This window comes from Stegostoma tigrinum, chromosome 14, assembly GCF_030684315.1.
Source record: "Stegostoma tigrinum isolate sSteTig4 chromosome 14, sSteTig4.hap1, whole genome shotgun sequence".
Lineage (NCBI taxonomy): Eukaryota > Metazoa > Chordata > Chondrichthyes > Orectolobiformes > Stegostomatidae > Stegostoma > Stegostoma tigrinum.
The window spans coordinates 41,182,713-41,196,301 of NC_081367.1; the positions used below are offsets into that span (position 1 = coordinate 41,182,713).

The 13,589-nt window shown below is 39.1% G+C and overlaps 1 protein-coding gene across 1 annotated transcript in view; it reads right to left on the minus strand.

The window, feature by feature from the left end:
* LOC125457740 (probable cation-transporting ATPase 13A4) overlaps nt 1–13,589 on the minus strand; it is a 97,553-nt gene that overhangs the window by 61,947 nt on the left and 22,017 nt on the right. The window contains exons 3-11 of the mRNA XM_059650892.1: nt 10,708–10,854; nt 10,464–10,534; nt 10,294–10,374; nt 8,426–8,495; nt 8,200–8,334; nt 7,855–7,927; nt 6,107–6,238; nt 4,453–4,620; nt 3,512–3,669 (exon numbers count right to left, since the gene is read on the minus strand). Coding sequence (XP_059506875.1) covers nt 3,512–3,669; nt 4,453–4,620; nt 6,107–6,238; nt 7,855–7,927; nt 8,200–8,334; nt 8,426–8,495; nt 10,294–10,374; nt 10,464–10,534; nt 10,708–10,854 — 1,035 coding nt within the window. The remainder of the gene's footprint in view (nt 1–3,511; nt 3,670–4,452; nt 4,621–6,106; nt 6,239–7,854; nt 7,928–8,199; nt 8,335–8,425; nt 8,496–10,293; nt 10,375–10,463; nt 10,535–10,707; nt 10,855–13,589) is intronic.

Here is a 13,589-nt window from a genome sequence, read left to right on the forward strand (position 1 = left end):
AGCTGGGTGAACATAGCAGGCTAAGTAGCATTGGCCTGTTGTGTTCATCCAGCTCCACATTCTGTTATCTCAGATACTCCAGCATCTACAGTTCCCATTATTTCTGGAATTTGTATAAACTGTGCAATCAACTGTTTGTTTGTTCCTGTTCCAAACTGTCATTAATAAATGGCACAGCCCTCTGTATTTTGAGTTTAACAATATATCTGTACTCATTATAAAATCAGTCTGTGAGCTTCATCATTATTTTTGCAGCAAATACTAATTCTAAGCATATAAAGCATTTGCAGGCCTGGAAATTTGGTGGTTCTAGCCTTCTGATATAGTGGGTGAGGTAGGTGAGGGGGGAGGTGTAGGGTATCGGTGCATGCGACTGGTATAAGCTTGCTAGGCTACAATGGAACGAGAAGAAGCAGTCTTGTACCTCCTGATTCCACACTCAGGTAAAACAACACTTTTGAGTGGTGGCTTGTCACAGCCCTTTTAGAGTTCATGACTAGATCACAAGCAGATTTGATTTGCCTGGCTGTAGTATGGTCAAGCGTACATTTAGGTGAATGAATATTTGACAGACTTTATTGAACATAGCTATTTGCAACGGATGTTAAGAGAGGGCTTCAGTGATTCCATCTGTTATCTGTATGTAATAAAAATGAGAGGTTTTTTTATTCATTCACAGAATGAGGGTGCCATAGGATGGCCAACACTTATTACTCGTCCCTCATTGTCCAGAGAGCATTGAGTCGAACACATTGTTGAGGGTCTGGAGTCACATGTAAGCCAGACCAGGTAAGGATGGCAGATTTCATTCCCTAAAAGACATTAGTAAATCAATTGGATTTTTCCCAACAATCGGCGATGGATTCATAGTCATCATCACACTCTTAATTCCAGATATTTATTGAATTCAAATTCTACTGGGTATTGTGGCAGGATTCAAACCCAGGTCCTCAGAACATTGCCTGCATCTCTGGATTAACAGTCCAACAATAATACCACATGGCCATTGCATCTTCTCTTATACACATGTTCAGTAGCTATTCTTAGAAATTCTTCACTTTACTCCACTAACTGTACCAAGCCCTTTTCAGCTGCATCAGGTCAACTCAATTTAGGTGGACCCCAACCTTGTATTAGACTCTTTACTGTTATATACAAATAATAGATTCTCCATTGGTAACAAAGGATGGAGGTGAAGCCAAGTTCCACTGAAATTCTACTCAATGCTTTCCATTCTATGATTTTCTGTGGCAGTAAGAACTAAAAGTGACATTTCATCTCTACTATCTCAAGGTAACATTTCTGGGCCACACCAGTATTTCTGCTTTTTACAACCTCTGTACATCTTGGTGGAAGTTTTGCTACTTCACTTGGAGACAATATTTAACTCTAAAGGAGCTAGTTATCTTCCACAACGGACTTGTTTGCTCAGTTGGGTACAGAATTACAAGTTGTTTTCAGCTCCTTGTAGGATTTCCTCTCCATTGTGGTCTGGAGTGGATATGTTGACGCAACTAGCAATTTGGAGTGCTGATCCTGGTAACAGTAATCTAACGATCTTGTCTCAATGATTTTAAGTAAGGCTTTAGGAAGGGGGTCAGATGTAATGGTAACTTGGGATCCAGTCTGAAGTGTTCTAGGCACTGGGTAACTAATTACTGTTCTACCTTGTTTTATTAGCTTCTATAACTTTCCATCAGTTATTATTTGAGTGTAGATATTCAGCATTTGCAATCTAAACTATAATCTGAATTAATTTAAATACTATTCTTCTGTCAATTTTAAATAGTCTCCACAATACCTTACATTACTTTGAAGCACTTTTTTTTCCTTAAAGAAACAAAGCAGAGTATTTTAAAAAAGGTTGGAAATTAAATGGTGACTGTCAATCAGTTCCTGTATGTTTGTGGAGCCCACTGCATCTAAATTCTGTCATCCACAAAGAGAGTTTCCTCCTCCCAGTATCTTCATCCTTCTCCTGCTCTTGTTCTCCTAGTTTTTCAGCATCACCTTGTTGTCTGCTCCAATTGTACAGAACGCTGTACACCAGGATGGTACAACACTCTATGCAGAAGACAATGCAAAATGCCCCAAGCTACAGAACCAGACTTTCAGTAGCCCTATTGTCTGCCCCATCATGGCTCTAGACACAGCAGATGCAATCTGCCTTTGGCTGGGATTTGATGCATAAGCGCATTCAATCTGTGTGCCTTTTATATATGCAAAAATACGTTTGCTAATGAAATGTGGATGGAGTTTGCAAGCCCGTGCTTCATGCATTTGTCCTATCCATCTCTTAATGACCATCAGACACCAATCCTATGCTTTCATCCATCAAGGTGACAGTGACTGTACCCACTCCAGTGTTGTCAAAATCAGTTTTCAGTTGCATTATTCATGTAAAGAGTATTGACAGGGAATACAGCTTACAGAGGAGACCATCAATATAGTCACTGTCTGGTCACCAGATATCTTCCCCATACAACCATCTGCCATCGCCCCTACCTCGAGCCTCCATGCTCCCCGAGGGAAAGGGGGAAGGAAACTTTACAGTAATGCTACAAAATACTAGGCTGGGAAGAATAGAGGTGAAGGGAATAGTTACACTTCAAAATGAGCATGGCTATTATCATGAGGAGAATCATGAGGCAAGGCTACAGCAGAGAGACCAAGGGTGGAAAAGTAAATTCATACAGAGGTTGCAGTATCAGTAAATGCATGGAGTTTATTTAAAGCGACAAAAAAGGCAAAATGGAAACCCTACCATCAGCAACCTCCCTAACAAGTCATACAATATCCAGCTTTCGATGTATATCACTGTTACTTTAGCTAGATCAAATGCTGGAACAAGTGTTCCATTCCGGACAGCACTACAGGTGTAACTGCATCATACAGGCTTCATATTGAAGGCAAGATAACAAAGCATGAAGCTGGATGAACTCAGTAGGCCAAGCAGCATCTCAGGAGCACAAAAGCTGACGTTTCAGGCCTAGACCCGTCATCTCTGTGTTCATCCAGCTTCACATTTTATTGTCTTGGATTCTCCAGTATCTGCAGTTCCCATTATCCCTCATATTGAAGGCATTTCACCACTACAATCGCAAGATCCATCAAGGATAGGCAAAAAATGCTGCCCACATGACACAAAAATCATGAAAGTAATTTTGAGAAAGAGGAACAGTGGTTTTTGGTTGAGCTTATTGGCTGGAAAAAATTTGCAGAGAAAATAGTCTAAGGCTATGATATGAAAACAAGGAAGGGAATTTTTTTAATCTATCCGGCAAGGAGATAACGATGTGTGGAGCTGGATGAACACAGCAGGCCAAGCAGCATCAGAGGAGCAGGAAAGCTGACGTTTCAGGTCTGGAACAAGGAAGGTCAGCTTTCTTGCTCCTCTGATGCTGCTTGGCCTGCTGTGTTCATCCAGCTCTATACCTTGGTATCTCTACACCACATTACGGATTTTGTTACTTCAGGTGTTTTTCATGCACAGCAACTGTTATTAACTTACCCCATTTAGCACAAGGATACAAACTGAATATATCATTCCAATTGTTGCAATGACTGTCAAGCATAACAGGAAATGAAAGGCATCTTGGTACAGTTTGAAGTCCATTGGTTTTGGGTACAGAATGGATCTCACTAACTCCCCCTTGGTAGTAGTAAAACCTGCAGCAACACAATTTCATTGGTATTAAGAAAGAGAAGTTATTAAGGCCATTAAAGGTGTAATGATTGATTAAGTTATTACAGAGTTCTTCTTTACAGCAACAGTTTTGTGAGCGTTGAAGCAAATATTTTCTAATCTGATATGCTATTGGTTTAGGAAATTGTTAGTCCCATCATTAACACAGATGCTACATGTATTGCAGGCAGCAAAGTGTTCTTAGTTCTGACGAATAAGCTTTTGTATGAGCAAATTAAAAAATCCATCTTCTCCCAGACTTTGATAGTGATAATGTTAAAGCTATCAGGAACTCAAACAGTGTGTTCCCAATTATAATTCCTTCTGTTCAATGATGAAGAATCAACACTTTTGTATGTCATGTTCTTTCCCAGTAATATAGCTGAACTCATTGTTGAAAATTGAGGAATCAAATTCTTCTATCTCAACATTTGTTGTGGCACCAATACATCTGGTGTCTAATCTTTGAAACACAAGTTTGCAGACAGAGTTATATCTCCACATATACCATTCAGGTGTTAACCTGGAACACAGGGAGGATGATCAGCCTGGTGGGATCGTCTGCACGGAATAAAATCCAGTTATTTTTCCTTCTATTGATTCCTTTCTACATTCTGCACAGGTGATGATTATATATAAACACTAAAAACAAAAAAGATAATTCTCCTGAAATAAAGTGCAGCAGTTGAAGAAGCTTGCATTCTGCAGAATACATGGAAAAATTGATGCTCCAAATAATTAATAGTTTTCTCTCATAGGAGACAGACCTGTTCGATAGACAACAGCTTTCACTTCACCCTCGCTTGTTGCTTTTGACTGAATGACTTGGGTCCCACAGAACAGAATGTGACGTTTGTAATCTTCAGTTGAGCTCTTCCAGCAGCTAGGGTTAACTACACTTGGCAATGGCGCCTTTGTTACAGGAATACTTTCACCTTGTATAGTAAAAACAAATAATAGGTAAGTCAACACAGTTACAGTCAGCTAACAGTAAGTAATTGCAGAAGCATAAGATTCTGTATACCCTAAACACACAATGAAGCAAGAAAGCACTAAAAAAGTGGATAGATTTTCTCTTTCTGACATTATCCAATAGTCAAGTGTTTGGGATTTTCCAGGTGAGTCTTTATGCAAGGCAGGCTCCTGAAATAATTTTTGTTGCCAGGAGGGAGTGCACCCCGGGCTGTGGTAACGGTGGATAGTGAGGGCTGGGTGGTGAGGAGTCAGAGGGCTGGACATTGGGAGTGAGAGGATTTGGTGGGCTGGGTTTTGGGGGGGTGAGGGGATTTAGGGCCTGGATATTGGGGGATGAGGGGATTTGGTGGGGCTGGATATTGGGGCGGTGAGGGGATTTGGGGCTGGATAGTAGGGGAGGGGAATGGGGGTTGTGTGCCGAAGAGGACGAAAGACATAACGCTGCATCAGACCTGAAAGTGCTATAGTCTGCAATTAAAAGGTACGGCAACATGCAATAAAATAGACAGCTAATGTCTTAGGAAAGGAATCCCTCATCCCTAAATGATGTCATCTGCAAGTGATTCCAGGTCTACATTTATGTGGTTGATTCAAGAAAACTTATGATGGTCAAATCCTGTTCACTTGCTAGTGTCAAGCACACCTCCAATGTCAGAAAGAATGAAAATTCTCTAATACGAGAAAGAAACTTAAATCTACACTGAACCAAATCCACTTCAAAATCCACACCATAAGTGAGAGGTTCCTGTCTATCTACTCTGCTTGCTAGTAGGGTCCTTTCACTTTACTCTGGAGATAACTCCCTTCTCCAAGTTTCATTCTTCTAATTTCTCTTGTTTCCCATGGAGTAAAAAACACAAGAACATAAGTAAGAGGAATAGAAATAAACTAAAAAAATCCTTTAGAATCTTCTACCATTCAATGTGATCTCAGCTGATCATCTACCTTATCAGCACTTTACTACACACCTCCTTTGTCCCTTGATTCTCAAAATCAATCTATCTTACAGAAAAGATGCTTAATTCACAGGAAAATGAATTTCCTCTCTAGGTCATTGTTTAGCCTACCCAAATATCCAAATGTGTGCAGGTTAGGTGGATTGGCCATGGTAAATTGTCCGTGGTGTCGAGAGATGTGCGGCTAGATGGGGTAGCCATCGGAAATGTGAGGTTATGGAGATAGAGTGGGGGTCTCAGTCTGAGTGGGATGCTCTTCGGAGAGTTGGTGTGGACCCAAAGTCCTCTTTCCACACTGTAGGATTCCTATGATTCTACCCTGCAAAGCACTTATTCTGTGAGTGAATTTAAAAAAAAGATAATCATGGACAGTTGTTTCCAATGCCTTCTCCATTCACAGTCTCTGTGCAAGTGCCAAACAAGTTTCTTTTGAATTGCCATTTTCCAGAGAACAAGGTAAGATATGCACATGAAAAAGAGAGATTCTTACCTGTAAGCATGCTCTCATTGACAATGCAGCCCCCATGGATCAGTATGGCATCGCAGGACATTACTTGCTTATTTCCTGTTACTAAGAATACATCGCCTGGCACCAGTTCACTCGACGGCACTTTCTCGTATCCTACAAATATAAACCATAACCTGTAATACTGCTGGCATTTTGAAATTGGAACACTCAGAACTAAAAAGAGGCTACATGCCATACAAAATCATAATTCACAGACCACTCTGTGGACACAGACAGTATGTTTGTGACACTGCACCAAGCCAATTTCTCTATGCTCATTTTCATGTGCCTTTAGCTCAAAATAAATAGAAGACCGGGCTTACATTGCAGCAATTAATATAATTCAAAGCTTACCCTAGGGATTTCATTTTGCTTCCTTCATAAAATCAAAGGAAAAATACAAAACTTCACTTTTGATGAGTGTGCTTAGATGTGAGAATACAAATCAGGAAATTGCAACATTGCTCCCCACGTGTGTGAGTTCATCAACTCTTTCTTGAATTTCTCTTCTTCATTGTGTGCACATATGTGCATGTGCATGCGTGTGTTTGTGTGTGTGTGCGTTTGTTCATGTGTCTGTGTATGTGTGCGCGTAAGGTTCTGGAAGACCTTCAAATGCTATCTGGGTTGCTTATCAATATGGGACCAGAATTTACATTCATTAACAAGGCACTAGGCAGACTCCAGAACCTCTTCTGCTAATAAGTACATAAGAGATAACATTGCAGTTTGTGAGGAGAGTGAAAATGAAACTATTAGTCGGGATTTTCCAGTGACCTTCAGTATTCTGACATCAGAATCAAACTGAGGAAGGATGGATTCTGCACCTTAGGCTCCGATAGCTCCTCACCCTATATGCAATCTTGATTGAGTCAGCAGCTTCTGCAAAGGGTTGGTGTGTGGCCTCTCCATCACCCCAAGCCTACTACCATGTGGCTGGGAACATTTGCCCAATCTGCCAAGAGATTTTCAATTATCAATGGGGTAAAATAGCATGTATTATTATTTTCGGTGCTATGACAATCAAAATAAATTGTATTGACCTTTAATGAATATAGGATTGTGAATTCGTGATTTAGCTTCATATTTCCCAATTGACGAGAGGTTGAAATGTTCTTCAGTCATTCATTAGGAAAATTGCAAATGAGATCACCTGGGAATGTTTAAATGATAATATCCACGGTTATTGCATAATTCAATATTAAGTTATTAAAACATTTGTCTTAATGTGTTTGAAATGCTTTATAGGATAGTGTTGATGCTGAACTGGAGACAACATGCAACAAATTCCTATACCTGATTACAGAGATACAATTCCTGGGACACAGTGCTGAGTGAACTGGGATATAACACTGCCCTTTCTCTGCTGGTAGAAGTTTCAAGTCCCTTTTATGATAAGGCTGTAACAGTTCAAAATTGTCAGATTTATCCAGTTAGTTGGGATTAGCCTGTTTGAAATTTCTGCCCATTGAATTGCAATGATCCTGCGAAAATCAGAATGGTGTAGTTCAGGATGCTATTTGGAAGCTATTATTGAATACGTTGCTGGCAAAGTTTTTCAACGAAAAGAAACAAGTAATGAAAAAATTAAAGGAACGAGTGATGAATTGTGAAGCAAAACCAATGCATTCTGTGCGAAATAGATTGCATGAAGGCATTTCTAATATAGCTCCAGCTATCAAGCAAAATATAGTTACAAAATCATAGTGTCAGCACTGAAAACTGCTCACCTCCACCTTTTCTGCAGATGGTGACCATCATGTTATTGTGAGATTCTACAAGTTTGTACAACTTTATCGATTGCTGCAAACAGTAAAGTAACAGAAGAATTTACTCTGCTTATTTCCCAATGGAATCAAATCCATGCATTTCATTTGTCAATTCTCAGCAGATGAAATGTAATTTTAAGTGCAAATGAAACATATATCTTCTTAACACATTTCAACTAAAAGATGTGAAAGTTTAGATATGGTTGGAATCAGAAAATAGACAATTTAATTGTTTACTGCATTGTAAACATTGTTGAAGATAAAACTAGACAGACATTTAAATGTTAGCTCTGTTTTAGCACTCACCTGCCGCACATCATACACAGAAAAGGCAATGGAAATGAATGACATAATTATGAGTGCAACTGAATATTCTGTATAATCCTCAGAAAGCCACAAACACACACTAAATATTTGAAATGTATAAAATGGATTTAAAACCTGTGAAGAAAAGAAAATCAAAATTAAAACATTATGTATTTTACATTTAAACTGAGAAATGTGATTAAAAACCACATAAAATAAAATTTACCTCCTTACAAAGTAGCTTCCAAATGGGAGAAATGCGGATGTCAATTATATTAGGTCCAAATATTAATCTCCTACATTTAAACATTACAGGGTTAGTAGAAAGAAGACGAATCTGCATTTCATTACCATTTAAAACTAAAGATTTTAGGAATTTACACAAACAACTACATTACTATAGCCTTTTTGTTGTGAAACAAGGAATATAAATCTCAGCATATTGGACGTAAATGCTCACAATGAGGAAAGATAAATGTATCCAAAATTGAGACAAACATAAGTATAATCAGTAATTGCACCAAATGTAACTTTAGTCCTCTGCTAATCGCTAAAACATTTTGGCTTGCGCTCAATGGAAAACAAGAGAATGCCAAATTTCAAACGATGTCAACAATTTATGCTTCAGGATAAAAGGATGTAAGTTAGTTAACAAGTCAATTATGATTGACAGTAGCATTGCCATGGAGAAAAAAAATTATGGAAACAAAGGCTACCCAAGCTCCTGGGTTAACTCAAAAACATTCTTTTTGTTTGTGGAGAACGAATTCCTGGGTATGAATGTAAATCATTTCCAACAAGCTCAAAGAAGAATTATTACAAGCTTGACTGATTATCCTAAATTTGATGTTAGTGTAGCTATTAATGCACTGTTCTGAAAGTTCAGCCCAACTACAGAGTCGCAGCAGCAGATGTTCTGTTTTGGGCTTAGCAAATTAGAGCCAGTTGAGTACAATCTGCCTATTCAGCACATTGCATTGAAACAATTAACATCTGTTTAATTTACTTCATCCATAATTATTAGAGATATCACTGCCAAGACTTCAAAATTTTAAAAAAAATACACCAAAGTTAGCTTTAAACCTCATATCCAAGGGTTATGACTTGAAATGTTAAGTCTGTTTGGCTTCTGCAGATGCTGCCAGAGCTGCTGAGTTTCTCCAGCACTCTCTCTTTTGTTTCAGATTTACAGCATTCTCAGTTATTTGTTTTATTTCTACAAGTAATTAAGTTCCTTTTTTCCCTGGCCCATTGCTGGCTTACTAACCAATCTCTGAACTTTTTATTTTGCACACCTTCTATTCTTAGAGACTGTTAAAATGAAATTGGCATGTGATTGCCAGTTTAGTTCCAAATATTGGGTGGGTGATATCCTGAAAGCACGGATAGAATATCTGCTCCAATGGAGGAGGATGGTACAAATATTTCTGCAGGCAGTTGACATGCCTCTTTACTGGCAAATTGTCAATATCCCACATCTTAATAGTATTGAACATAAAGGATGAACCTAAATTTCGTTGCTTTCATGCATATTTCAGGAATGTCATCATACGGTGTAATTACATTAAATGATATATTTCCATTTTGCAATAAACTGCACTTATTCTAAATCATCAAAGAATTCTTATGATTGGAAAGAAGTGTGGATGTTATGAAACCAGGGCCAATCCTGATTCCCAATCTGATCCATTTAAATTTTGCTCATGTTGGAGTGAAGACTCAACCCCAAGATATTTGGATCTCTGTTAGCTAGACTTGAAAGCATTATAAATTAATAATATCTCATGGTTTTTAATTCATGTTTACTTCCAATACACATTTGCCTGTTAAAATTCGGCAGAATATTGTATTAGGAAATCAAATTACTTGAGTTTTGAGCAACTCACTCAAAAGTATTTCTTTGAAGACAAAGGGAAGATTGCTGTTCACCTTTACGACCAAAGGTGCAAATCAGCTCGTCAAAAAAAGCTCTGAAAATGGACATGCAACCAGGAAGAGTTAATAGGCCATAAAACCAAATAAAAGAAGATTCTATCTTTCTCTGTCTCATAACAGAATGCAATATCATGCAAAACAATTATTGTTACTATGTACCTGGTAGCCTCTTCTGTGGTTGTCAGTCCAGATCCAAATTTATTACGATTATCAGCACAGGAGTGCCTGTCTTCCAGTACTCTAAAGAGAGTAATGAGTTAAAGGAAATATTTCAAAAAGCCTTAGAATTGCCATCATTCCCAAATTCAGACGGAGTTGCAAAAACTTACTCAGCTCGAACAAATTGTTTTTCATTGAGGTCCCAGATGTATCTGATCTTTTGAATTTCAATAAAACGCACCTATAATCACCAGTTAAGAGGATAGATATATTTTAAAGGCAGGAATTTAATATTTGAACAGGCAATATCAAATACAGGTTTTCCCAATTGTTTTAACTACCTTCAGATATGTTGCTGCAGATATACTTTTGGCTATATAAGATACATTACTGAAGCAAAAGGAGAATTCTTACCTTTAATTCAGGTTGAATGACAATTCTGTGCAGCAATGATGTCTCATCAGAGAGAAATGAGTGTTGTTGAGCAGCTCTGGCTGCACTACTGGGGAAAGACAATTGAATCCACATCACTTTCTTCTTAGTCCAGATTTTAAATTCATCCTGAGCCAAAAAGGAAAGAAAGAATAATGATTAAAGATATTATGCACTCAATTTGCTCTCTTGTAATAGCAAATTCAAATTACAACAATAGAATTCAGTGCAAATTGTTTCAGGCTTGCTCCAACTCACTGGCATGTTTCAAAACATGGGAGAATGTAATGTCAAGCAGGTGACATCTCCCTGTCCCAGACCTGTCTAAAATTTTAGGTCAGCACAGAAGATGACGGATGGCCTCCCCCCACCTTAGGCCTATTGAGGTGACCAACATTAAGAACCTCGTCTTTCCACTCCTGTTATTTTACCCACAGCAGGCAGGGCCTACACGTGAAAATCTGAGGGATTCTATCAGCTGCACATATCGAATGAAGGGAAAGGAACCACGTTTGGTGAGCCTTGCGCTCATCAAAGCATCTCATTTCCCCAGATATCAAAATGTTATCACTTAATTTTAATCCTTGCTCTGACATTTTGAACTTAGCCACAATTCCCCACATAGCCCCACGCAGTCCCCTCAACATGACAGCTGAGCCCAGATTCCAGGTCTTTTTAGCAGTAGGGACAGCTTTTAGACTCAGCTGTGGCCACTGCTGACACTGTTGGGATGTCGGAAGTGTCAACAGTTGAACTCACCAACATCTCTCCAAGAGGAAGGATGTGAAAGCTTTGGAGAGGGTGCAGAAGCAGTTGATCAGGATGCTGCCTGGATGAGAGAGTAGGAGTTATAAAGGAGAGGCTGGGAAAATTTGCATTGTTTTCTCTGGAGTGGCAGAGGCTGAGGGAAGACTTGGTCGAATTTTATTGAATTATGACAGACAGAAATAGGGTTGACAGTCGGAATCCATTTCTTAGAGTTGAAATGTCGAATACTAGAAGGAATGCATTTAAGGTAAAGGGGGGAATAGTTCAAAGGAGATGTGAGGGGCAACTTTTTTACACTGAGTTGTAGGTGCCTGGGACACTCTGAAAGGGTGGAGGGAGATACAATAGGGATGTTTAAGGGACTTTTTGACCCGCACATGAATAAGCAAGGGAAGGAGGGCTATGGACCCTGAGCAGGTGGGAATGAATTAGTTTAATTTGGCATCATTTTCAGCACAACATCATGGGCTGAAGAGCCTGCTCCTGTCCTGTACTGATCTATGTTCTATGAATCTAAAATAAGGCCCGTCCTACTGCAATCCTCAAGTAATTGATCCAGTGTGCCCAACCATCCAGCATTTTATGGGATCATCCGATAATTTCACCTTTGTCCCATGCCCTATTCATTGGTGCCCCAGGATGCCTTTTGTTCCATATTTCTTTGGCAGTGGTTGGAAGACTGCATGGGAGTCTCCCATTGCTGCCGCCCTTGTATCTTTGTATCTTTGGTTTTGGTGTATGCCCACTATACAGCTGCACATGAGCTGCGAATGGCCCACTTGGCAATGAGGACGAGAGAAGAGGGGAAGGATTCAAAGCCAGCAGCGGAGGAGGGTATATCTGAAAGAAAAAAATTAAAATGCTGACTTTCCATTGTTTCTTCCTGAACATTTTCAAAGTCAACAGTTAAAAATATCTTTCTAACCCATTTGACTTGAACTTCCCTGCTAATTTAGAATCTGAACTTTACTTCAGAGAGATTCCTGTTCATCTTCCTGTGGCTGTTCACAAGCATTAGAGGCACGCATGCCTGGATTTGGGGCTGGAATTAATTGGCTAGCTGGCCTATTACCCATTACCCACTTCTAGATGCTGTGAGAGTCAGATGCAGGGTTGGATCCAGCCTGCACCTTAAACCATCTAGTTCCAAAAGCATTTGGAGTTAAGGTTGGACCAGGACTCAGCTCAGGCCATCGTTGCCTGGGTAACAATGAGCACAGAAGCAGAGGCCACGAAACTCAGAGTTGAGATTGGACTGGCAGACCATGCCCTGTGCCTACAATCCCAGTAATGAATAAGGAACTGTGAGGAATGTGTAGGACCTGTTGGCAAGAACTAAAATCAGTATCTATTAGTTGTCTTTCCAGTTCAAGGTTTTTGCTTTGGGGGAAGTGGGTGTTGGTAAGGGGAATGTCTAATTAGTTTCTTTTCTCTGGTTGAGGCAATTTGGTTGCTGGAGCAAAGCCTGGGTCAGAGTTCATAATTTGACATCTGATCAAGCAGAATGGTTTCCATAGTAGTGAAAGTGATTGATCAGGCAACCTGGCTTGTAAATTAAAGTTTGATAGGTAGATTTGTCTCTGGGCATTGAATTACCATCTTCCCATTCCCAGATAACCATTGTTCTAACTAGCAAGATGATCATAACTGGTCAAGCAATGACTAGTTTATCATGGTTCCATTATGATATACAGCCTGGTTTCAGCTGGTTGACCTCCAGGAATACTGTGAGCGTATGTTTTGGGGCAGCTAGGTGGTCAACAAACATTGAATCCTTATGATGGGAAAATGGAGTGCAATGTGAGAAAATGTGCCATCTATTAGATTAAAAACATCTTGTGTTTGTCGCTTTCTTGGTGATCCTTAAAATGTAGTAATACGCTTGGCAGCTAACAGACATGCAGTTGAAAAATAAATTACAAATATGCAGTAAACATATGATGGTCAAAATAAAAATGAAACATGTTTTCAAACTATTAAAACATTATCAGAAAAAAATTCATACATTTTACAGACTTAATAAAACCACAAAGGTGTACTTGTTTTCTCCACTGAGGAACCAGTAGAAATATAATGCGGAATTTGAACAACTAAGA